At 40.9% G+C, this 26420-nt stretch overlaps 1 protein-coding gene across 1 annotated transcript in view; it reads right to left on the bottom strand.

Moving 5' to 3' along the window:
• CDH12 (cadherin 12) overlaps positions 1-26420 on the bottom strand; it is a 456943-nt gene that overhangs the window by 20118 nt on the left and 410405 nt on the right. The window contains exons 9-10 of the mRNA XM_040432577.1: positions 24630-24751; positions 15293-15410 (exon numbers count right to left, since the gene is read on the bottom strand). Of these exons, the coding sequence (XP_040288511.1) occupies positions 15293-15410; positions 24630-24751 (240 nt within the window). The remainder of the gene's footprint in view (positions 1-15292; positions 15411-24629; positions 24752-26420) is intronic.

The following is a 26420-nucleotide window of genomic DNA, read 5'->3' as shown; positions in this document are numbered from 1 at the left end:
GAGATAAAGTCTGCTCGACTCCCGCGCACCCATGCCTGCAAAAAATATAACGAAGGACTAACTCGCAAGTTACTGGACGCACTGGTAAAAGATTTCCCGGTACCAGTACAAAAACTGGGCCGAGTGCTGGACTTTTGTAAAAAGCGGGATTTGGATTTTTCCGCGACATGGCGACTAACCGTGATTACTATGTCAATCGGCGGTCTGTGAAAAGAAAGGAGCTTCCCCCTTGGCTACACAGCTTATATGTAAATGAGGTGGTCGAGTTCACCCCTGCAGAGGGTACATGTGGACCCTATGCCACGGCAGTACGTAGGCCAGGACAACCCACAGAGACCCAGGAGCTTGATTAGGACTCTGATTCTGAGGAAGATCCAGAAAAGGAACTTTCTTCCGCCCCCCTGCGGCCTGCTGCAAAATATGTGCCACCGAGTACTACACAGAATCAATATGCCACTGGTTTTGCAGGAACCAATATACTCTGGCAACCCGCCATCGTCACCAGAGACCCTGACGTCAAACCTAAACCTCAAAGGGAAAGGGTTAGGAGAAGAAGGCCCGAGCCACAAAACCTCGGTACAGCTACAGAGGACTGTGCTATGCTATTCCAACAACTAGCTGTACAGCAGCAACAGGGATTTGCTATCCCGCATTATGGAGAGGAACCAGCAGACTCTTCAGCACTGAAAAATCCACCTGAGGAATTAAATCCTGTGACCAGGAGTGACCCTACAGTTGGGCTGGCTTGCAACGTAAAAAAAGAACAGCCCCCTATCTTTGAAAAAGTGAAGAAGGAACTTAACTTGCCATCCACACCCAAACAAAGAATAATGGAGGGACAACCAGAAGGATCTTCCCCTGATTCATGGGATTCTGGAAGCCCAATTCCGACGGATGTATCATTGTGTTCTGATCCCTACAACTAAGTAGGCCTTTCAACAATCACTTACTGTACATGGAGCAAGAGCTGCCATTGTTTGAGAGGACTTCTCTTATTGGTTTTGTTTTGAGCCCCTCTCTATGTTCTATTTGCACGGACTCCATCCATGACTCCACCTGAATCCAGAAAGTTTTGCACTACATTTGTGTGTTTTATCCTGTTTAACCCCTTTTTACTCCATTTTCAGGTTATCAAGGGACTTAGCATACTACCCAAAAAGACTTTTCTGTGCTTATCCTTTTACAACAAAATTTTTGCACTTTAGAAAGTTGTATACATGTTTTATACCCCATTTAAGGTATGGACTTTACTGCCCTTATGTTAGATCATTCTCTAATAACCATTTTTGGCCGTAACACATCTACCAAAAAAAAAAAAAAAATGTATGTGATATATTTTATATATTTGCCTAGAATGTATTTTTGTGCATAACCCTTTTTTGACAGGAGGTTATTGAAGAGTCATGATAATACATTGCAATGTCTATATTCACATGTGCATATTTGGTGGTGTGTATTTGGTGTATTTCAGGATACGGCTTAGAGATCCACAGCATCAGGGCGACATATATTTTACCATGGGGATATGCAGCGTCCCACTACAGGTGTGTGGGCACTGCTTAAAAGCACTTTTTACCCTAAAAATTGTATTATGCTGTATTATGTGACTTTGTACTAATTTATCTGCAAAATCCCTGTTACCAGGAAGATTTGGTGTAATTTATACATCCCATCACTAGATGGGGATAAAACTTAGGTTCTATATATATCCAGGTCAGGCCTAGTGGGAAGAGATGAGAGCAGATCAGAGTAGATCAGATTAGATTAGTGGGAGAGAATGCAGAGTGAAGACTTCACACCACAGATTAGTGAGTGGCGCCAACTTCGCTATGTGGTAGTACCAAGGTGTGAGGCGCTGAAGAGCATTTTCCTTCTGTGTCCGGACAATACACTTGCATCACTGACCAGTAGGAGAGAGTTTGCCTCCCTAGAATAGAAACAAGCATCAGAAAGATTCATCAGTGATAATAGCCATTATTTACGGCCACATACACCTTTGCGCATGGTGGAGGACTTATAGATTCCGGCAGCCACACCATAATTCTGGAAAACAGAGTAGCTACCTGTCCCAATATTCAGCTTGGAGGAAAAGGACAAGGTATAGGACTGGGCACATAAACAGGAATAAGGTACTCCCTAACCACAGCTCAAATTCAGCTTAAGAAAGCCTAGGAACATTGGACTTGCAGATTAACCCTAATACCAACAAGAGACTGTATTCTGTACTGCTGCAACCAAAGTCAACATCAGTAAAGTTGTGAGTTGTACCTTACCACTGCCTACTTCACTATTACTACTATTGGTTGTACCACCATTAACGGTACTGGCGTCACGACAAAAACCATCAAGGGACTCAGCCGCAACAAGCACCCTAAGCACCCCTAACATTAAGGGCACCTCAACCACCATCTTGGCTGATGCTTCCCTACCACAGAGCGTGCCCGGATGATTTCGTGCTGTCCACCTCAACACTGTGCTGCCACCCCAGGGAGGCTTTCTGCTAACCGTGAGTAAACTGATGAACTGTGTTTTATTACTTGACCCGTCATCGGTCCACCGTGTACCTCACGTGTTGCCCCAGCACTACTGGCTGGCTGCAAAGGTGCATGTGATTACGTCAAAGGACGCACCAGAGTTGGTTGAGTGGCTAACTCAGCCTTACGCTTCTGCACCCTCCTCATCCTCTGTATCTGCACCCTCCTCACTCTCTGCTGTGTGCACCCCCAAAGACACCACTACCATAGCCCCTCCACTCGAGTCGGAGGAATTATTTTCCCATCATTTCCCGGACCTTATCGATGCGCAGCCATTCTTGGCATCAGATGAGGAAGAGGAGTTAGCAACAGCCACCACCCAGCGGTCTGACGACATTACCCAGATCAGCCCAAGGAGGGTGGGTCCCCGCTGTTTCTGCATTCTCTGAGATCTCTAATGTCAGTGGTGGTGAAGGTGACGATGATGACGTGTCAATGGACGTCACGTGGGTGCCCAAAAGAGAAGAAGAAGAGGGGAGTTCAGAGGGAGAGACGGAGCAGCAGATAGGGGGAGAAAGAGGAGAAGAAGGCAGAACTCGCAGTGCAAAGGAGGCAAAAAGCATACTGCAATTGTATCTGGAGTGAGCCATCCACCATGCACGGTCACATCTTGCGCTCCCAGGATGCCTGCACATGTGGGCTTTTTTAACTTGTCAGCTGCTGATAATAGCGTTGCCATCTGCAGCCTATGATGTCAACGCAAAAGTCGCGGTAAGCCCAACACTCACCTAGGGAAGACTGCCTTAATAAGGCACCTGGCCTCCCATCACCGAGCCCAGTGCGAGCAATGCCCTCAGAACCCACAAAGCCAAACTCCTGGTGCTCCACGTCCTGCCTCTCCTCCTACTCCTTCTCCTCTCTCCTCCCATTTGTCCCCCACTCCACCTTCCACTGTGCCATTGTCACGTTCATCTGGCACAAGGCAGGCTTCCGTGGCCCAAATGTTCGAGCGTAACAAAATGATGACGCCGGATAATCCTCTAGCCTAAAGGCTGACCACTGGCTTGTCGGAACTGCTAGCCCGCCAACTACTGCCATATAAATTGGTGGACTCGGAGGCCTTTAGAAAATTTGTGGCCATTGTAACACTGCAATGGAAAGTCCTTGGAAGGAAATATTTCTCCCAGAAAGGCATCCCAGAGCTATATGGCCACGTTCATCGGCAAGTGAATATATCTCTGGCACACAGTGTCGGTGCCAAGATACAGCTAACCACAGACACATGGTCTAGCAAACACGGGCTGGGAATGTACATAACTTTTACTGCCCACTGGGTGAACCTTCTGACGGCCATCAAGCATGTAACCCGTGGCACCCGTGTGGATTTGGTGTTACCGCCATGGATTGCATGCAGGCCTTCATCTTCTTCTCCTCCTCCTACTCCATCCTCCGTCTCCTCCTCGGCTGACTTCTCCTTTTACACTGCTAACACCTCTTTCGCCGTACCCCCCAAGCTCCCCAGAACCTATTTGACGTGCCAGGTGAGACGTTGCCATGCTGTGCTGCGGCTGTTGTGCCTGGAAGCTAAGAGCCACACTGGTCCTGCACTTCTTTCAGCTCCACGGTTACAGGTCAATCAGTGGCTAACCCGCTCAATTTGACAGTTGGTAAAGTGGTGTGCGACAACTGTGACAATCTGCTGAGCACGCTGAAACAGGGCAAAATGACACACGTGCCGTGCATTGCACACGTCCTGAACTTAGTCGTGCAGCGATTCGTTGCCAAATACCCAAGAGTCCAGGACGTCTTGTGGCAGGCCAGGAAAATCTCTGCCCATTTTAGAAGATCTTACAAGGCCATGGCTCGCCTTGCTGACGTTCAGCGGCGACACAACTTGCCTGTCAGACGTCTGATTTGTGACTGCCCGACGCGTTGGAACTCTACCTTGTATATGCTTGATAGGCTTCTCCAGCAGAAACGTGCCATTAGCGACTACCTGTATGAACTCTGCAGCAGGACAGGCTCTGGGGAGCTTGTTTTTTTTTTTCACTGTGCCAGTGGCTGCTCATGCGCGACACATGCAGACTTCTGGGGCCATTTGATGAGATCACCAAACTGGTCAGTCACAGGCAGGATGCCATCAGTGATATCGTATCTTACACCTTCCTTCTGGAGCGTGCATTTTGTCGTGTCATTGATCAAGAGATCGAGGAGCAGGAAGATAAGGAAGTCACAATGCTGAATGAATTCCCAGGGGGGGGGTACTCCATCTGAGACAAGTCAGCAGGATTCTGAAGATGAGTCAATGGAGGATTGTGCCTGGGGGGAGAAGGAGGAGAAGGAGCAAGAAGAGCAGGCTTTAAACTTTTTTGGGATCCCTGGTGTTGTCCGTGGATGGGGGGAGGAGACCGAGGATGACATTCTCCTGGGCGATGAGCAGGAGCCAGACCGCTCCACCTCTTCCAATTTAGTGCAAATGGGGGCCTTCATGCTCCAGTGTTTGAAGAGGGAGCCCCATATAAAAACCATAAAGGGCAAGGAACAGTACTGGGTGGCAACGTACTTAGACCCCCGGTACAAACACAAAATGGCACACATGTTACAAGCATCACAGAGGGCTGGCAGAATGCAGCATTTCCAGGCCTTTCTGCGAGAGATGCTGTATTCTGCTGTTGCGTGCACTTGCAGAGGAATTTCCACCCACAGAGAAACAGTTGTGAGTACCAATCTTACAGCGCATGCAAGAAGAGGGCAGTTTGAAGATGTGCTGGTCACTTCGGATATGAGATCATTCTTGCAGCCAACCCATCGACAGCCGCCCTCCGGATTCAGCCTCAGGGAACGAATAGATTGACAGTTGTCCGTCTACATCGGGTTAACAGCTGATGTGAACACTCTGAGAAGCGAGGAACCCCTGGACTACTGGGTGTGCAGGCTTGACCTGTGGTCAGAGCTGGCACAATTTGCCATTGAACTCTTGGCTTGCCCCTCGTCCAGTGTCCTGCCCGAAAGGACGTTCAGCGCAGCAGGGGGAATCATGACCAATAAGCGCCTAGCTCACGACAGTGTGGACTACCTTACATTTCTAAAAATGAATGAGGCATGGATCTAGGAGGAATTCAACACCTGTGACGACCACGTTTAATTGAATTTTCTCATCACAGCTCACAAATTTCCGCCACCACACAGAACAAATAATGGTCCCTGTCTTAGGTAAATACAGCGGCATAAAGGCCTTTTCTGTCCGGTGAATGCCTAATGTTTAGGACCTCGGAGGAATCAACACCTGTGATGACCACGTGTTATCGAATTTCATCTATTACAATTTAGTTTTTTTTCAAGAGGGGGGATTTCGTTAGCCATGTTTTTAATGTAATTTTATATTTTTTGTTCTTTTAAACATATGTATTTGACATCTATTTGTACTGGCCTGCAGTAAAATTGATATCTAATGACCGTCGAATATATCTCCAGCCACATAGTTACCTATTCTTTTCTATCCGGTGAATTAGATTACAACAGTCACAGAATGCACACAGATTTGCGTTCACAGTTAGTGATCCTATGTGATGGAGAGTACCCTATAGTAACTTACCCACTCAGTGTACATAAACATACACAAACAAAAGATAACCTGAGACTAGACGGGTTTAGTAGCAAAATATACATATACTTTATTAGACAATACATAAAAAAGTTTATTATATGTGATGTGTCACATCAGATAAAAAGGTGGACTACACCTGAGGGGACATAACATAGTAACATAACGATTAGGGGAAGAGGGCAGTGAGGCTACCAAAAAGCTAAGATGTACAACAAACGCACTGACTTATGCAGATGTCTCACACAATTGTCACAAATGTCCAGAAAAAATGCAGATGTATATCTCCAAACATATACACATATATACACGCATATAGGACAAGACCTGTCTTGTATGTTAGAGATGTCACAAGTGTCCACAATTGTGCTGGTATACACGTATATATCGCCACATAAGAGGCTGCCAGTTCACCAAAGACAAAAATCCCAGCTCGAGACATACACGTGTATAGCAACTGGTCACTCAAATGGTCCCATCCAATTGTGATAAAGACTAATGTCTAAATCTCAGCAAAAAGGGCGTATGTGCATAGTATCATCTATCATAGAAGCAGAGAACCAAGTCCTATAGACATGCGTGAACATATATGTATATACACTCACCTAAAGAATTATTAGGAACACCTGTTCTATTTCTCATTAATGCAATTATCTAGTCAACCAATCACATGGCAGTTGCTTCAATGCATTTAGGGGTGTGCTCCTGGTCAAGACAATCTCCTGAACTCCAAACTGAATGTCAGAATGGGAAAGAAAGGTGATTTAAGCAATTTTGAGCGTGGCATGGTTGTTGGTGCCAGATAGGCCGGTCTGAGTATTTCACAATCTGTTCAGTTACTGGGATTTTCACGCACAACCATTTCTAGGGTTTACAAAGAATGGTGTGAAAAGGGCAAAATATCCAGTATGCGGCAGTCCTGTGGGCAAAAATGCCTTGTGGATGCTAGAGGTCAGAGGAGAATGGGCTGACTGATTCAAGCTGATAGAAGAGCAACTGACTGAAATAACCACTCGTTACAACCGAGGTATGCAGCAAAGCATTTGTGAAGCCACAACACGCACAACCTTGAGGCGGATGGGCTACAACAGCAGAAGACCCCACCGGGTACCACTCATCTCCACTACAAATAGGAAAAAGAGTCTACAATTTGCACGAGCTCACCAAAATTGGACTGTTGAAGACTGGAAAAATGTTGCCTGGTCTGATGAGTCTACAATTTGCACGAGCTCATCAAAATTGGACTGTTGAAGACTGGAAAAATGTTGCCTGGTCTGATTTCTGTTGAGACATTCAAATGGTAGAGTCTGAATTTGGCGTAAACAGAATGAGAACATGTATCCATCCTCTGATGGCTACTTCCAGCAGGATAATGCACCATGTCACAAAGCTCAAATCATTTCAAATTGGTTTCTTGAACATGACAATGAGTTCACTGTGCTAAAATGGCCCCCACAGTCACCAGATCTCAACCCAATAGAGCATCTTTGGGATGTGGTGGAACGGGAGCTTCGTGCCCTGGATGTGCATCCCTCAAATCTCCATCAACTGCAAGATGCTATCCTATCAATATGGGCCAACATTTCTAAAGAATGCTATCAGCACCTTGTTGAATCAATGCCATGTAGAATTAAGGCAGTTCTGAAGGCAAAAGGGGGGTCAGACACCGTACTAGTATGGTGTTCCTATTAATTCTTTAGGTGAGTGTATATCACCTTGAAGGCAAATAAGGTTACTGCCAGTGCCCGAAAAAAGGAGCCATGTATAGAGGTATATACATAGACAAAAATATATACACAGGAATCGATCACCTAAATGACTGTGTCTTTCAAGTGAAGTCACATGTGTGACTACCAAGTGAAGTCAAAGATCACAGAGATTGACCAATGCAGAAAACACAAAAGTAACTAAATTGTATCACAAAGACATTGGTTTACAAAGCAAAGGGTAGCCACACGCTATGAAATTACATACAGTGTATAATAGGATTTGACTAGATGGTCACGCAAGTTTCTCGAACGCCTGGCTACCAATGATGGATGGGGGGGCAAGTATTGCGCAAGGACCGAATCAGTCCTCAAGATTGGCCAGAACCTTTTTAATAGCTGGTACATATCTTCCCACTGGGAATGATAATTGGTGATGTAGCTTCCTGTTTCAACAGATTGATGCCTCACCTTAGGGTTCACCAGACTCTCCCATGGTGTATTTCTTGCTCTATTATAAGCTTTTTTAATCGATCTTTTACTATATCCCCTTTCGAGGAAACGTTTTTTCAGGATATCCGCCTGTCTCTCAAAGTCATCATTACTAGAACATATCCTCCTTATCCTAATGAATTGGCCAGTTGGGATTCCGCTGATAGTTTGGATTGGATGTGATGAGGACGCATGCAATAGTGTATTAGCAGATGTCTCCTTTCTATACACGTCCGTCTGTAAATAGCCAACATCCCCCAGAATAAAGGCATTCCAGCCGAAATGCGCGTCGGGGTACGTGGCTCTCCTGATTTGGACAGTCTTTCATTTTTTATGGGTATGTCATTTCATAGCGTGTGGCTACCCTTTGCTTTGTAAACCAATGTCTTTGTGATACAATTTAGTTACTTTTGTGTTTGCTGCAGGGGTCGATCTCTGTAATCTTTGACTTCACTTGGTAGTCACACATGTGACTTCACTTGATAGACACAGTCATTTAGGTGATCAATTCCTATGTATATATTTTTGTATATGTATATGCCTCTATAAATGGCTCCTTTTTAGGGCACTGGCAGTAACCTTATTTGCCTTCAAGGTGATATATATATATATATATATATATATATACATATATGTTCACGCATGTCTATAGGACTTGGTTCTCTATTTCTATGATAGATGATACTATGCACATATGCCCTTTTTTGCTGAGATTTAGACATTAGTCTTTATCACAATTGGATGGGACCATTTGAGTGACCAGTTGCTATACACGTGTATGTCTCGAGCTGGGATTTTTGTCTTTGGTGCACTGGCAGCCTCTTATGTGGAGATATATACGTGTATACCAGCACAATTGTGGACACTTGTGACATCTCTAACATACAAGACAGGTCTTGTCCTATATGCATGTATATATGTGTATATGTTCGGAGATATACATCTGCATTTTTTCTGGACATTTGTGACAATTGTGTGTGACATCCGCATGTCAGTGCATTTGTTGTACATCTTAGCTTTTTGGTAGCCTCACTGCCCTCTTCCCCTACTCGTTATGTAACTATGTTATGTCCCCTCAGGTGTAATCCACCTTTTTATCTGATGTGACACATCACATATAATAAACTTTTTTATGTATTGTCTAATAAAGTATATGTATATTTTGCTACTATACCCGTCTAGTCTCAGTTTATCCTTTGTGTCTGTCCGGGGAAGGCCTAATGTTTGGGGCCTTTACTACACTGGCCTGAAGTAAAATTGATATTGATTGGCCGTCTAATATACCTCCAGCCACATAATCACTTGATCATTTATCTACGGTGAATGAATAATTTTTTGGACCTGTAATCTAACTGGCAAACTGGTAAAATTGTTATATGGTGACCGCCTAATTTATCTCCAGCCACATTATCAATTGTGCTTTTTTGTACGGACAATGAATAATTTTTGGGGCCTATATTATACTGGCCTGCTATAAAATTGATATCCATTGACCATCTAATATACCTCCGGCCAAATAATCGCTTGATCATTTATTTACGTTAAATGCATAATTTTTGGGGCCTGTAATCTAACTGGCCAACAGTAAAATTGTTATACGGTGACCGCCTAATGTATCACCAGCCACATTATCAATTGTTCTTTTCTGTCCAGTGAATGCCTAATGTTTGGGGACTGTACTACACTGGCCTGCAGTAAAATTGATATTGAATGACCTTCTAATATACCTCCAGCCACATAATTACTTGTTCTTTTCTGTCCGTGAATGCTTAATGTTTGGGACCTCGGAGGAATTTAACACCTGTTGATGACGACCACATGTTATCGAATTTCAACTATTATCATTTGAGTTTTTTTCATGAGGGGGGATTTTGTTAGACATGTTTTTGATCCAATTTTATATTTGTTGTTCTTTTAAACATATGTATTTGACATCTATTTGTACTGGCCTGCAGTAAAATTGATATCCAATGACCGTCTAATATACCTCCAGCCACATAATCACTTGATGTTTTCTGTCAGGTGAATGCCTAGATTTTGGGGCCTGTACTCCCGTGGCCTAAAATATCATTTTTCTAGGCTCCAGCAGGCCACATTTTTGACAGTTTCCCTTTAAGACACATAAAAATGGCCCCTGATTAAAATACCTATTTTTTGTGAGAATTTTTGCCATTGATCCCCCTCTGTTATGTCACTGTCCATCTTGTGGAACGATTTGTGCACTTCTTGTAAGTATTTGGTGGCTGCAATAATGACCTGAAGGTTTTTCAGGTTCGCCTGCCATTAAAGTGAATGGGGCCCGCCGCGAACTTGCGGATCGCAAACATTTGATCGCGTTCGCTCGATCGCAATCGCAAATCGTCCCGGCCGATGTTTGTCCATCACTAATCATCATCATTAACCTCCTGTTGTTCCTCCACCGCCAACACCGCTGTCCTGTTCCAGTGGTAGCTCCTTATCCTCCTCCATGGGACTTTCTCCTTGAGGGTCCCCAACAGCTAAAAGATGGCCAGCAAGACGCGCAAGCTGTTCTTCTTTCACCGTCCTTTGTTTCATAAATGTGAGCATATGCTTTAAGATAAATATCATGTGGATGACCTTGTTGATGCCACAGTTTCCCCCATTGACAAACCTAGCGAAATGTTGTGGATTAAGCGGTGTAAGAGCAAACCATCCTGTCACTGCAAGTCCAGTGTCAACATAAGAATAGTTGAAAAGTGAGGGTGGTCTCCTGGACATTGCCAGCACCTTATGCAAGTCAGTGTGCTTTTTCAAATAGTATTGGATGACTAAAGTTACTTTGTGCGCCATGCAGAAAGCATCTGTTATTTCCCCCAAATGCAAAGCAGTTGTGAATTTTTGGCCATTATCACTGACCATCCTGTCCAGATGAAGTTGGTGGGAAGACAACCAGCAGGATGTTTGCTGCTTGATGCAGTTTAGCAAGCGATTGGCTGTGTGGCTACTCTTGCCCAGGCCAAGTAACTCTAACATGGCAATGCAGTGCTTGACTTTACACATAGAATAGGAGGGAGGTGGAGTGGAATTGATGTTGTGCCCTGCTGGGGACGGGAGGATGTCCATGGCGGAACATGTGTAGGAGATGGGTGTGGGAATCAGATGGACACAAATGTGCTGCCTCACCACAATTTTTTTTTTTTTTACCCAATGGGCAGTAAAAGACATGTACTTTCCCTTCCCATAACAGCTGATCCTGTAGCGTGCACCTTGCTGCACAGTGACAATTGCGAGGAGCATTTGAGCATTTTTTCGCCACATGACAATACAAAGCAGGGATGGATTTTTGTTAGAAGCAATGCTAGTTAGCTTCCAGTGAGGCTGAGAGCATGCCATCAGCTGTCTAGGGGTAGGACTGGCTGCTGCAAAGGAGAACTGAAGAATATGGTCACTCTTGTGGCCACTTCTAATTTTGCACTGGATTGGGTGATCTAGCTTCATGTGCTGCAATAGAGCTGAGCTGCCTAGGTTTTGTGTTTGGAGGGGGGCAGTAAAGACAGAGAGGATGCACCTGCTCTGGGGTTACAATGAGAAAGGGGAAGAGGAAGGGGAAGAGGAAGGGGGGGGGGTGGAGGAATGCTGTGACCCCTAACTCCAAAGCACAGTGCCAGACCTCCACATCATTCTGCTGTGACTGAGAAGAGGAGTGAGCCATCCAGTCCTCAATCTCATCCTGTTTCTCCTCAATAATAATGTTGCATCTTTTGGAAGCTAGGGAGAACTGTGGCCTACTGCTAATACTACTGGCTATATATATACTTACACAGGATAGACTGACAGGCAGGGTAGGTTGGTTGTTTTCTTTAATTACAAACATAACTGAAACTGAAAGTGCAGGATTGCACAGGCTGGGCAGGTCGGAACTGGAGAAACATTGGATACACAGGCAGGAGATGCAGGAGAAAATCTCAGACAGAATTCAGAAGAATCGCTGAAGCACTAGACTTCAATAAACTTTTGCTGTTCACCAAAGAACCTTAAAGCTCAGGCACCCTTTACATGGAGAAGGCATTTTAAATAATCGGGGACCCCTAGCCATTGGCTTTGGGAGGATAAGATTGTAGCTCTTGGCAGCATCATGGAGACGGTAGCTTGCAGGGAACACCTGAGTCCAGGATGCTGGAAGGCATGGCGAGTAGTGTGGCATCCATGCTACAGAGTACAGCAGGAATGTGGAGGGCAGGGATCATGGGCCTAACAGAAACCTGTTTAAACTACATGCTATGATGCAGTAATACCAGCCCTTCACTAAAATTTGGGTGTGACAATGAAATATATTTGCAGTGATGTGAGACATCTTTTAAATTAGCTTCTGTGATGCAGTTGCCTTCTGTTACACTTTTCTAATTATTGTCCTGATGTCAAATGCATTTGCTGCTGCTGCATCCTATCCACCCTTACCTGTGCAGCAATGTATAATGTGTTCAGTAACATAGCTATGATAATGGCATTATGATTGGCATATTATTATTGCGGTAAAATACAGTAGACAAATGCTTTTTACAAAGAATCACACAAGTTCACTAAAACTTTTTGACAATGCAAATTTTTGGCAGTGATGCCAGACTCGATGCTGTGATGCAGTTGCCTTCAGTAACACAGTTATAATTTGCATTACTGATGTGAAACGACTTTGCTGCTGTTCTTTATCCTCCCCTTATATTGTAGCAATGTATAATGTGTTCAGTACCATAGGTATGATAACGGTGTTATGACTGCCATATTATTATTCCAGTAAAATAATGAAACACTTTATTTTAAAGAATGACATGTTCACCAAAACTCAGGTGTGACAATGCCATTTTTTTTGCAGTGAAACGTCTTAGATGCTGTGATGCAGTAATGCCTTCTGTAACACATTTATAATTTGCGTTACTGACGTGAAATGTGTTTGATGCTATATCCTATCCACTGCTTATCTTGCAACAATGTGTTCAGTACCACGGCTATGATAATGGCATTGTGAATTCTATATTATTATTCGGGTAAAATAATTGAACACTTTTTTTTTTTTTTAAGAATAATGAACGTCCACTAAAACTCGGGTGTGACAATGGAATTTTGTTTGCAGTGATGTGAGGCGTCTTGTGAACTAGTCATTGTGTTGCCTTCAGTAACATGGTTATAATTTGTGTTACTGATGTGAAATGCATATGCTGCTGTATTTTATCCACCTGCTATCTTATAGCAATGAACAATGTATTCAGTAATATGGCTATAATGCACAGAGGTGCCCAATTACAAATGGTAAATTGAAATTGGTTGAAAAAAAAAAGAAAAGAAGGGGGAGGTAATTCATCAGTGCTTGCAAGAATATAATTTGTATGGAAGTGCCGAAAAGTGTTTTTAAAAGAAATGCCTGTTATTTCAGGAATCTGTCATGTAGATCTAGTTGCCAGAAGCTGAGCTGATAGTAGCTTGCCAGCACATACACCTGATAGTGACCAGTTGCACTTCATCACTCTCTTTCCCTGATTACACCCCTTAATATACCTCACTCTCCTATTCTTTCTCTATAATCTTGTTATACTGTCTCTAAGGCTGCATGCACACGACCGTTCAGTTTTTTTTTTGCGGTCCGCAAACCGCGGATCTGCAAAACACGGATGGCGTCCGTGTGTGTTCCGCAATTTGAGGAACGGCACGGACAGCCTTTAATAAAACTGCCAATTCTTGTCCGCAAAGCGAAGACAAGAATAGCACAGGTTATATTTTTTACGAGCCTCGGAACGGAGCAACGGATGCGGACATAACACGGAGTGCTGTACACACCAACAGCGGCTCGGATGCGGACCAAAACAACGGCCGTGTGCATGAGGCCTAACACAGTATATCAGTTGGTTATACTTGCTGCAGACTATTAGCAGGCAGATTCACTGAACATTGTCCTTCTAAGTCACAAGTACAATGCAGAATGGCATTCTACTCGTTCTGCACAGTCACCCCCTGCCTACTGCCCCCCTGATTGGCTGATCCAGGCTGTCAGTCTCTGGACAAATTAGGGCAAGTTGTCCCCCCACTTCCTCCCAGTGTTGTGTGACCAGTCTTCCTCATGGTTTTACCTGCCAACATGGACAGTAAACTGATGCTGTGTGCCGTTTTATGCTATTTTGAAATTAATTTTAAAAAAAAATGAATTTGGAAATTTTGTGAATTTTGTAATTAATTTGGTTCATTACAAATTGATTCACTCATCCTTACTCTGTATATAAATTTGACATAAGCCTAAACTTCTATAAATATATTTAATATTTCACTTTTCTTTTGGTTCCTTGTTTATGGTTTGCTGTCATAATGATGCCACCTTACCTTGCACTTTCATATTCTAGCCATAACAAAACACCTCATCCAAACTAGGTTAGAATTACAAATGTTCACTTGAATAGGATGAACAGTTGCAATTAAAATGCCCCACCGCTACAAAGGAAATAAAGTCTAGGTAAACTTTGACACGGAATCGGCACTCACATGAGTGCTAACTCCCCTTCAAACAGATGATCTGTTGGGGTGCTGGTAGTCGAACCACTGTTGATCTGATATTGATGACCTATCCTGAGGATAAGGAGGATAGGTCATCAATATTATGCCACTGCACAACCCCTTTAAATAACTGTTAAGGATTTTTATTTTATTTTTACAAACCCAAAATATTCATTTATGGAAAGGAATCTACACAAAACTTGGTGTGACATAGTATGTACAGTATAGTGTGACATTTCTTATTAGTCAATTAAAATATAATCCAAAATTTAAGTTAACAGGAATTTGTCAAATATATCATTCAATAATGCTGTATATCACTATTTCCCATTTTTTCTACTATGTCTGGATTCAAGTCTGTAGATTTTGTTCTGTGCATTATATGTGCTGTGTTAGGGAATAGACCTGACATTATTCCAGCAGTGTGTGGAAACATTTATCAAGATTTGTTTGTTCCGAGAATTGCTAATGCGTGTAGCTCTTTCAGAATATAAAATGTGTATAATCATAAGCCTCACTTTTAAAGTCATGGATGGTGAAATTGGGATTTGTCAAACCATCAGGTGGCAGTCTGAAGGAAAATTTCTGCCCTGTAGGTGACATGTCTCTGTCAGCAGCACCAATAATTTGGATAATCTGAAAGAAGACAAGCAGATGGAAATCACATACCGATCAAAACATTTTTTTATGTAAGCACTTTGCACAATAGGCTTCTTCACATAAAAGGACATTTTTATTATAGGATTTGCTGGCTTTTTAGAGGATCAAGAAAAAGGGTAAACAAAAGCAAGAAAAGGAAAGTGAAATTTTAGGTAACATTTACAGTGCAACCATGGTCTTCAGTGAAACTACTATATGTAGTACCGATTAGCTAGCCGACAGTCCCAACTTACAAGATTACACTGTAGAAAGCAACACATTGCAACTAAATATTTGAAACTTTGTTCTTTCTATTACTATTTCATTGAAAGTCTATTTTGGGGAAAAAATATTTTGTTTCTAAAATTTGTATTGTTTTGTGATGTTATTCCCCAGGATAGGTGGTCAATATCAGATCGGTGGGGGGTTCATTGAGCAGGTGCCAGAAACTATACAGTTCACGGAGCTGGAAGCAGAAAGTTCCATACACTATGTAGTGAATGTGCAAGGTGAATGCAGCTCAGCTCTCATTCATGTGAATGGAAGCTAAGCTACAGTATACCAGTGCCAGAGACTGCACAGTGTACAGAGCCATTGGCTCTAGATATGTTCTGACACCATGGCTGCCCAAAACTGCTGATCAGTGGAGATGCAGGGTCTTGGAACCTGGCAATTTGATATTGATGATCTATCCTGTGGCCCAGACAGTCATTTAATGATGTCTTACTTGTGCATGTATATATACACTGAGCAAAAATATAAACGCAACACTTTCGGTTTTGCTCCCATTTTGCATGAGCTGAACTCAAAGATCTGAAACATTTTCTACATACACAAAAGATCTGTCTAAATCTGTGTTAGTGAACACTTCTCCTTTGCAGAGATAATCCATACCACCTCATAAGTGTGGCATATCAAGGTGCATGAATATTGCACAGGTGTGCCTTAAACTGCCCACCATAAAAATCACTCTGAAATGTGCAGTTCAGAGAATTTGGCAGTACATCTAACAGGCCTCACAACTACAGACCACGTGTACCCACACCAGCCCAGGACCTCCACATCCAGCATGTTCACCTCCATGATCGTCTGAGACCCGCCACCTGGACAGCTGCAGCAACAATCGGTTTGAATGATCAAAGAATTTCTGCACAAACTGTCAGAAACCGTCTCAGGCAAACTCATCTTCATGCTCGTCGTCCTCATCGGGTTCTGGACCTGACTGCAGTTCATCATCGTAACTGATTTGAGTGGGCAAATGCTCACATTCGATGGCATCTGGCACGTTGGAGAGGTGTTTTGTTCAAGGATGAGTCCCGGTTTTCACTGTTCAGGGCAGATGGCAGACAGCATGTGTGGCATCGTGTGGGTGAGCTGATGTCAAAATTGTGGATCGAGTGGCCCATGGTGGCGGTGGGGTTATGGTATTAGGAGGTACAATGTTATGGACAACGAACACAGGTGCATTTTAAAGATGGCATTTTTAATGCACAGAGATACAGTGACGAGATCCCGAGGTCCAATGTTGTGCCATTCATCCACGACCATCACCTCATGTTGCAGCATGATAATGCACAGCCCCATATTGCAAGGATCTGTACACAATTCCTGAAAGCTAAAAACATCCCAGTTCTTGCATGGCCAGCATACTCACCGGACATGTCACCCATTAAGCATGTTTGGAATGCTCTGGATCGGCGTATACAACAGAGTGTTCCAGTTCCTGCCAATTTTCTGAAACTTTGCACAGCTATTGAAGAGGAGTGGACCAACATTCCACAGGCCACAATCAACAACCTGATCAACTCTATGCGATGGAGATGAGTTGCACTGCATGAGGCATATGGTGGCCACACCAGATACTGACTGGTTTTCTGCCCCCCCCCCCCCCCCCCCCCTTCCAGTAAGGCAAAACTGTGCACACTTCAGAGTTTTCTTTTATTGTGGGAAGTCTAAGGCACACCTGTGCAATATTCATGCTGTCTAATCAGTACCTTCATATGCCACACCTATGAGGTGGGATGGAGTGCTCACTAACACAGATTTAGACAGATTTGTGAACAATATTTGAGAGTAATGGGTCTTTTGTGTATGTAGAAAATGTTTCAGATCTTTGAGTTCAGCTCATGCAAAATGGGAGCAAAACTGCAAGTGTTGCATTTATATTTTCGCTCAGAATATATATATATATATATATATAATGCTTTGAAAAAAGTATTCATACCCCTTTAATAACTAAAAATCTGAAAAGTGTTTCATCCATTTGTATTCAGCCCACAGTACTCTGATACCCCTAAATAAAATCCAGTGTGACCAATTGCCTTCAGAAGTCACCTTATTAGTAAATTGACTTGACATGTCCAATATATTTTCAGTATAACTACAGCTGTTCTCTGAAGGCCTCAGAGGTTTGTTAGATAACATTAGTGATCAAACAGCATCATGGAAAACAAGGGACACACCAGACAGGTCAGGGATGAAGTGGAGAAGTATAAAGCAGGGTTAGGTTATAAAAAAATTTCCCATGCTCTGAACATCTCACAAGTACTGTTGAATCCATCATCTGAAAATGGAAGGCGTATGAAACAAGTGCATACCTACCAAGACATGGCAGTCCACCTAAACTGACAGCTTACGCAAGGAGAGCACTAATTAGAGAAGCAGCCAAGAGACCCATCGTCACTCTAAAAAAGCCTCAGAGATCCACAGGTCAGGTGGGAGAATCAGTCTATGGGACAACTATTAATCATGTAAGCCACAAATCTACCCTTTATGGAAGAGTAGCAAGAAGAAAGCCATTTTTGAAAAGAAATTCATAAGAAGTCCCATTTGGTACTCTGGTCAGATGAGACCAGTTGAACTTTTTTGCCTAAATGCAAAATGTCATGTGTGGCAGAAAACTAACACTGCACATCACTCTGAACACACCATCCCCATTGTGAAACATGGTGGTAGCAACATCATGCGGTGGGAATACTTTTATTAAGCAGGGACAGGGAAGCTGGTCAGAGTTGATGGGAGGAAGGATGGAGCTAAATACAGGGCAATCCTGGAGGAAAACCTGTTAGAGGCTGCAAAAGACTTGAGATTGGGGTAGAGGTTCACCATTTAGCAGGACAACGGCCCTAAACATACAACCAGAGCTATAATGCAATGGTTTAGATCAAACTATATTCATGTGTTAGAATGGCCCAGTCAAAGACTTAAATCTGATTGAAAATCGGGAACAAGACTTGAAAATTGCTGTTCACAGACGCTTTTCATCCAATCTGATTGAGCTTGAGCTATTTTGCAAAGAAGACTGGGCAAAAATGTCAGCCTATAGATGTGCAAAGCTGGTAGAGACAAAACCCAAAAGACTTGCAGCTGTAATTGCAGCAAAAGGTCGTCCTACAAAGTATTGACTCAGAGGGGCTGAATACATATGCACATCCCACTTTCCAGATTTTTAATTATTAAAGTTTTTGAAAATCATTGTCTTTTTACTCCACACATACTTGCTATTTTGTGTTGGTCTATCACATAAAATCCCAATAAAATACATTTGTTTTTCGGTGTAACGTGAAAAAATGTGGAAAAGTTCAAGGGGTATGAGTACTTTTTCAAGGCATATGTGCATTATTTTATACATATATTTTACTTGAACACAATGAATGGTGGTCTATAGCATTATAAAAATGTAATATATATATAGCAGGAGGAGCTGAGCAGATTGATATACAGATTTATGGGAAATAATGTATTAAAACTTGCAATTTATAAATTTAAATCTCTGCTCTTTCTAAGCATAGTAACCATGCAAGCAGAATTATCAGTGATTTACAACCTTCCCTGTGTGACTGTGTTTACAGAGATGACTATCAGTCCCTGATAAGATCACCCACATGGCTACTGAGATCAGAATGAGCTGAGATTTAAGAAGAACCTGTCACCATAAAATGCAGTGCAATCCACAAGCAGCATGTTATAGATTTCAGAGAGAAGCACCTACCCTTAACCTCTTCCTGCACCTGGATGTAACTGTATGTCCAGGTTAGCAGTAACTTAGCTCACCTGGATGCATAGTTACGTCCCAATTGGTAAATGAGGCTGTGACATTAGAAAGCATGACAACATTGGAGTGTCCACATGGATAGCGTAGACTCCAGAGCAAGTGGCAAGGGGGCAATCAGAGTGGTTCCTTGTTGGCGATTGCTCTGATTGGTTAGTCTGTACAGATCATGCTGCCCCCTGCTGCCCTCTTAGTGCCCACTTTGTTCACTATGCTATAAATATACCACATGGCAAGCTAAACATTAGTGCACTTTTCAATATATTTACAGCCTGCAGATTGCAGAAGCTTAGAAAGTGAGCTGGCACCATTCTGCAATAGAGGAGATTAATCCTGGCTGTTTAAAGAGAATATGTAACATCATTTTTTTTTTCTGCTAGTTAAAACCAGATAGAAAACCAAATGGAAAATTCTTTAAAATATGTTTAACATATAAACATGTTTTAAACAATAGGTCAATAAACAATCATTTTCCTATTCCATTTAACCCATTAGATGTTGTGGTCAGTAGTGACAAGGACCTGTAATTGTTTACAGAGGGAAGGAGCTCTTTGTCTCCCTCATGCGTCACCTGCAACGCAATCGCAGTTTTCTGTTGCCATAGCAGCCAGAGGCTCTACAAAGTCCTTAGGGCTTGTTGTGTGCTGAAGCCTACCAGGCAAGGGTCTGATAGTGCCAAGTGTTAGTGTAAAACTGACGGGTACAATGCATTGCAATAGATGACTATTGTACCAGCAAACAGACAACTGTACCTTTAATTCCCCAAGAGGGACTTAAAAAATAGTAAAAAACAATAATAATAATAATAATAGTAATAAACATAAAAATAAAAATGTCAAGTAAAAAATATTGCTTTTTCCACTCATTTAAATTGGTTAAAAAATGAAAAATAAAATAAACTACTTAATAAAAAAGTGATTTTATGATGCAAAAGTAGGAAACATGAGAAAACTATATAAATTTGGTATCAGCATATATTTATCGACCCACAGAATAAAGTTATCATACAGTATTTATGGCATGCAGAACCCCTTAAAAATAAAAAAAAACATTGACAGAATTGCAATTTGTGTTCACCTTATCTCCCAAAAAATCTAATTAAAAGGGATCAAATAGTCATTTGTATCCCAAAATATTACCAATAAAAACTACAATGTGTCCCATAACAAAAAGCCCTCAGACAGGTAAGTTGGTGAACAAATGCTATACAGTATATGGTGATGCAAAATATAACTGATTTTGAATAAAAGATTTTGTGATGCAAAGGTAGTAAAACATAAAAACTATAAAATATAAAAACTACCAGTTTTGGATCGCCATATTTGTATTGACCCACAGAATGAAGTTATCATGTCATATATACCATATAAAGAACACCATAAAAATAAAAATAAACATTGACTGAAACATTGACAGAATTGCAGTTTTTGCCCACTTCGGGTCCCAAAATTTTTAATAAAAAGCGTTCAAAAAGTCATATATACACCAAAATGGTATGGATAAAAATTAATGTCCATCCTGCAAAAAATAAGTCCACAGACAGCTAGGCTGGCAGAAAAATAAAAATGTTATGGATTTTAGCAGCGATGAGCCAATCAAAGTTTATGAAGTGGACTTCGATCTGAATTTCAGGAAAAATTTGATTGGTCACAAAGCTAAATTTCCTGGCGCTTCGTGGTAATACATTCATTTTTTCCTGAAATAGTGGTAAAAAACTAAAAAATATGCACTCATTTTCTCCATTTTCTCACAGACAGGCATGTTGATTGAAGAAAACCCACCAAATCTCATGTGCGCTGACGTGTTGACCGCCATGATGGCTTCTCCACTAGCAAATGGATGAGGTGAGAATGTATTTTTTTGCTTTCAACCTCTGATTAACCCGTAAAAGGTTTGTGTGGCTTCTGAGGGGTTCAATAATGGGGGGGGGGGGGTCGCAATCACTGTTCCCCATCATTGTACCCACTACATGCAGTGGAATGTGAATTGTAATAAAGTAGTTTGTAACAAATCAAATTTCTTTGTGAACTTTGTCCGAATCAAATTTTTGATAACTTTGCTTATCTCTATATGTTAGTATACAGCGATACAAAGTTTAACAAATTTTTTAAAAAAAAATATTTTGTGATGCTGAAGTAGTAAAACATGAAAAAACAGTATAGGTTTTTATCACCTTAATTGTATTAAGCAACACAGAATAAAGTTATTGGGGGAGATTTATCAAACTGGTCTAAAGTAGACCTGGCTTAGTTGCCCATAAGAACCAATCAGATTCTACCTTTCATTTTCCACAGGAGCTGTGAGTAATGAAAGGTGGAATCTGAATGGTTGCTATGGGCAACTAAGCCAATTCTACTTTACACAAGTTTGATAAATCTCCCCCATTATATCATAGATACTGCATGGTGAACCGTATAAGATATACAGAAAACTGATATAATTTGCCTACCTCACCTCCTTAAAAATTAGATAAAAAGCTATCAAAAAGCCAGATGTACCCAAAAATGGTGCCAATGAAAACCACAGGTTGTTGCAGAAAAAATGAGAACTCCCACAGCTCAGTCAATAAAAAAATAAAACAGTTATGGCTCTTAAAAACCATTTCAGCCAATCCCATGTTAGAAGATTCAGATGTCTTCTGAGTTCTGCAATGTGCCAGTACAGCAGTTTACAACCACATATGAAACTATGAGGAAATGCATACGAAACTATGAGGTGTTTTTACTCTAGTGAACATGAAAAATCTGGGGCTAAATTAACATTTTATTGGAAAAATATGTAATTTTTCATTTTCACAGCCAAGTGTTTCTAATTTATACAAAACGCCTGTGGGGTCAAAGAACTCAGTTAATCCCTTGGTAAATTCCTTGAGTGGTATAGTTTCCAAAATGTCATGGGATGTCATGGGGCTTCGATGAATAACTACGGGATTAGATTTTTGAACTTGAAAACTATTTAAAAACTTGGTTCCGATGTTGGCTTCTGTACCGAGGTACCAATCAGTACCAAAGCCAACTTCGGATACCGGTTTTAAAATGTTTTTCAAGTTTAATAATTCAAAGACCGAAGTTATTCACTGAAGTTTTGCGAGACTTTGGTGATAACTCACTTTGCCTCGCCGGATCCCATACATTTTGATACTGTACGGAGACGGATCTCCATACAGCATTAAAACAAAGCATACATTTTCACATATCATGGCAATGCAGTAGTAGAGTTCAGTTTATATATTGCAACTTTATGTTCATTTTCAATGAAATTAATTGTGATCAAATAAAGCACTAACTGCCTTTCTAATTAAAATTACTGAGCAGTACCAAAACTGGTATTGTGAGAAAAACTTGGATGCCAAATCCAATCAGTTCTATAAAGTGATTGTTCAAATCATCTTCATGAATATAAGATATAGTGCAGCCACAAATTCATGTACATGTATGATGTATATATCTGTGTTTTTGGGTCTATTTCATCTGCATGACTGTATTTGAGAATGCATTTCTCTCTCCCCATCCCCTGAGTAGACCGGCTGTCCCCGATGTCACAGCTTTGCTGTATACTCAGAGTCAATCAGATGAATCTTCGCCTGCTCCACCTTCTCTGTCGTAGTATGTACTCTCACAGCCACAGTGACACGTTTTCTGCAGAAAGAAACTGCAGCAACCATTTCTGTCTACTGGTAACTGCATTATTTTAGAGGTAATAAAGCTGGAAAGACTGAGCTTTGATGGTAATTCTGAATAACTGCTTTGATCTCCTCTGTGTCATATGTGATAAAAAGTGATAGGGGGCAAATTATATATAACTACAATATATGGACAAGCTATTTAAAAGTGTATTTTTCAGATAATTGGGTTAACTTATTATACAAAATATTGTATATACAGTACATGGCATGGCATTGACAGCAACAGAGGGTAACTGATTGTTTCATTAACTTTTTATTTTTCTTCAGTGTGAAATAGAAAAAAAAAAAGAAAAAGAAAAGGCAATGAAGCCAATACAGAAAAGAGCCCTAACATTTTTTTTTTAAATATCATCAATATAGCAATATCAAGGTTTGCATTTTGGGGTAGATATAATTTCACATTTTTATAAATTTTCCGGAGGGATTTTATTTTGAACATGTATAACTTCTGCAAGGGAGCTTATAGATATGATCATTAAGGCTGCTTACTGTATGTAGTGCAGTGTATTATGCCTCCAGAATCTCCTGGTAGGTTTATGCCTCTAGCAGTCCCTAACAGACTTCTGTTAAGTATATGGCAGACCTAGTGGCCATTATTAAAGGGGTTGTGGATGGGGGTTGGTAACCCCCTCCCCCAGTTGATCGGATCTATAAAGGGGAGCTTAATTACCTGTTTCCCAGCAATGGATCCTTGCTCCTTCCCCTCCTGACCTGGCCTGCTCTGCTGTGCTCCTTCATTTAAAACATATGGACAATCGCTGGCTGCTTTGGTAACTGGATCCCCTTGCATCATGTGACCATTTTTCATGATGTAAGGGGAGCCATTCCCCTCTGTGGTCAGTGATTTGCTGCAGACTACATTAAACTGGATATTTTCAACAAGGGAGTGCAGCAAAGCAGACCAGGAAGTTGGTAAGTAAGTTTCTCTTTATAGGTCCAGCCAAGTGGGGGGTTTGCCAAAAATCCCCACCCATTTTTGCACAACCTCTTTAAGCCTTGGGCTGCAATGGAACCTGTCTTGCCCCCACAAGGTGATCACTGGTTATTCATGGGGGTTACGGAGGGAGCAACATCTAATGGGTTAAATGGCCAAGACCAATCCTGGCCATAAAGTTGGAACCTGGCTGTTTTTTTAATTAGATTTTCTGCCTTGGCACCCTGGGGAATACACCAATTAAGTGGTGCTTTTTTTAAATATCCATATGATATAATTGGACTACTACATGTACAGTAATAAAACTAGCAAAGACAGAAATTTGAGGCACTGTCCATGGCAATAGTTATATTAAAACTTTATTTTTTTCAATGTAACATGAAAAAAAATAACCACTTTTTGCTGGCACTTGGTTTTACTGTCTAGTTCTTACAAAACTACATAAGAGAAGAGGAGTTAGGAAGAGAACTGGAGTTAGATGGGAACAAATATTTATCATTACAAATATGAGAAAAATAATGTAAATCTCAATGAAATTTACTTTACCTGTCCTGGTTTGGCACTTTCGCATACAGATGTTTCATATGGTATTGTCACCTCAGGGGCAAATTCATTGACATCTAGAATATGTATGATGACATTGACTGAACTGGTTAATTGTGGGTTACCTATAGACGACAATTTATATATTGTTATGTTCATTGTATTGTGTATTTGTCACACCAAATGGTTCATTAACATTTATGTCTTTTTTCATAAAACTCCTTTACATAGGTAATACACATGGGTTCCAAAACTCAGGACCCCGTTCTAGTAACCAGAGCAGGAGGCCAATGCACAGAGTAACTCTTCCTTCCAAAGATCTAGTTTGTACATCACAATTCATCAGTGCAATAAAAAGGAGTGTTTCGTTATCTTATGACCGATGGTAAGTGTTTGGCAATAAAAATTACATTGGTAAAGGTAACGATTTAACCACATAAATTATCAAAAATTTGTTGTCAAACACAATGCTTTTTCTTCTTCCGTGGGAAGAGCGTTGTGATTTTATAGCAATGCAAATTGAAGAAATTACAATAAAATATTCAGTTTACTATAAAAGACATTACAAGCTTTCTATGGATTAGTGTTCATTTACTAATAAAATATTTATTCAAGTTTCAGATTTAAATGACACAAGTTTTTTTTATGTGTTTTATTTTTTTACTTTATTTTGAAAAAAAAAACAACAAAATATCTAAGCACAGTTGCATCTTGATACATTGTCTGCTATTGCAAATGTGCTTGGAAAATATTACAAACAATTACAAAAAACTGTTAACATATCTAATATCAATATCTATAGATAGAGGTATATAAAATATAATTGTAGGTATTTGTGTATTGTTTTATGTACTGTCAGAATTACATTTTTAAATATCACTAAGTATTAATGCATAATGGAGCATTATATATTTTATGATATGATAGCTTGTAGTTCTTCCTATTCTATAGCACTACATTATTATATGTTACAATAGACTGCTGTCTTTCATTAAATTAACTGTAATGTACATTTGCACGCAAATACATTTCTTCAAATAAATCATTTGTATTATTTTATTTAAACATTTTTATTCATGTATGATGTACAGTATATATATGAAAATCGGGATGAAGACAAATCCTTATCCTTTGTTCACACTGGCAAAATTGCCATTCCCTTGTTGTCCCCAGTCATATCTGATGACAAGAAGAGTATACTTTGCACTATTCTTGTAGTTAAAGAAAGAAAATGCAAGGATCTCATTCAATTCAATGGGGTTCATAACCTTTGTTGGTATCCATGTTAAAATGGATCTGGCCTAGCTGTTATGGCTCCAATATAAATGAAAGATCCGATGTTAGTGCGGTCATAGCCTTAAAAATTGTTTTCCCTGGTATTAAGACCAAAGTGGTCCAGTTAAATTTTGACTTTGGTGGTCTACCTTCTTACCCCAATGCTAGGTTATTTCCTATTTCATTTTTAATGTACAGCTTTCCCAAAGCATAGATAAAGTTTATATTATTCCAGAATGCACTGTATAAACTATTCCACATTATATTCTTCTACAAGACTTAAGCGTGATAGTATTCTGATAAGCATGTCGAATATTTACTGAAGAGGCTAAAGTCTGACAGAACCAGCATACCACTGTGCTGTCGCATGCAGATGAAGAAGTTGCCTGCAGGAGTCTTTCGTTTTCTGTATATGTGATTCTAATAGGAATCAAATACAAACACCTCCACAGACATCTAACATTGCATAAAGAGTAGATCCCATCTGTCATAATCATGAATATTTTATAGTCATAAAAA

The sequence above is a fragment of the Bufo bufo genome, chromosome 5 (genome assembly GCF_905171765.1).
Source record: "Bufo bufo chromosome 5, aBufBuf1.1, whole genome shotgun sequence".
Lineage (NCBI taxonomy): Eukaryota > Metazoa > Chordata > Amphibia > Anura > Bufonidae > Bufo > Bufo bufo.
This window is presented reverse-complemented; position numbering and strand designations above follow the sequence as displayed.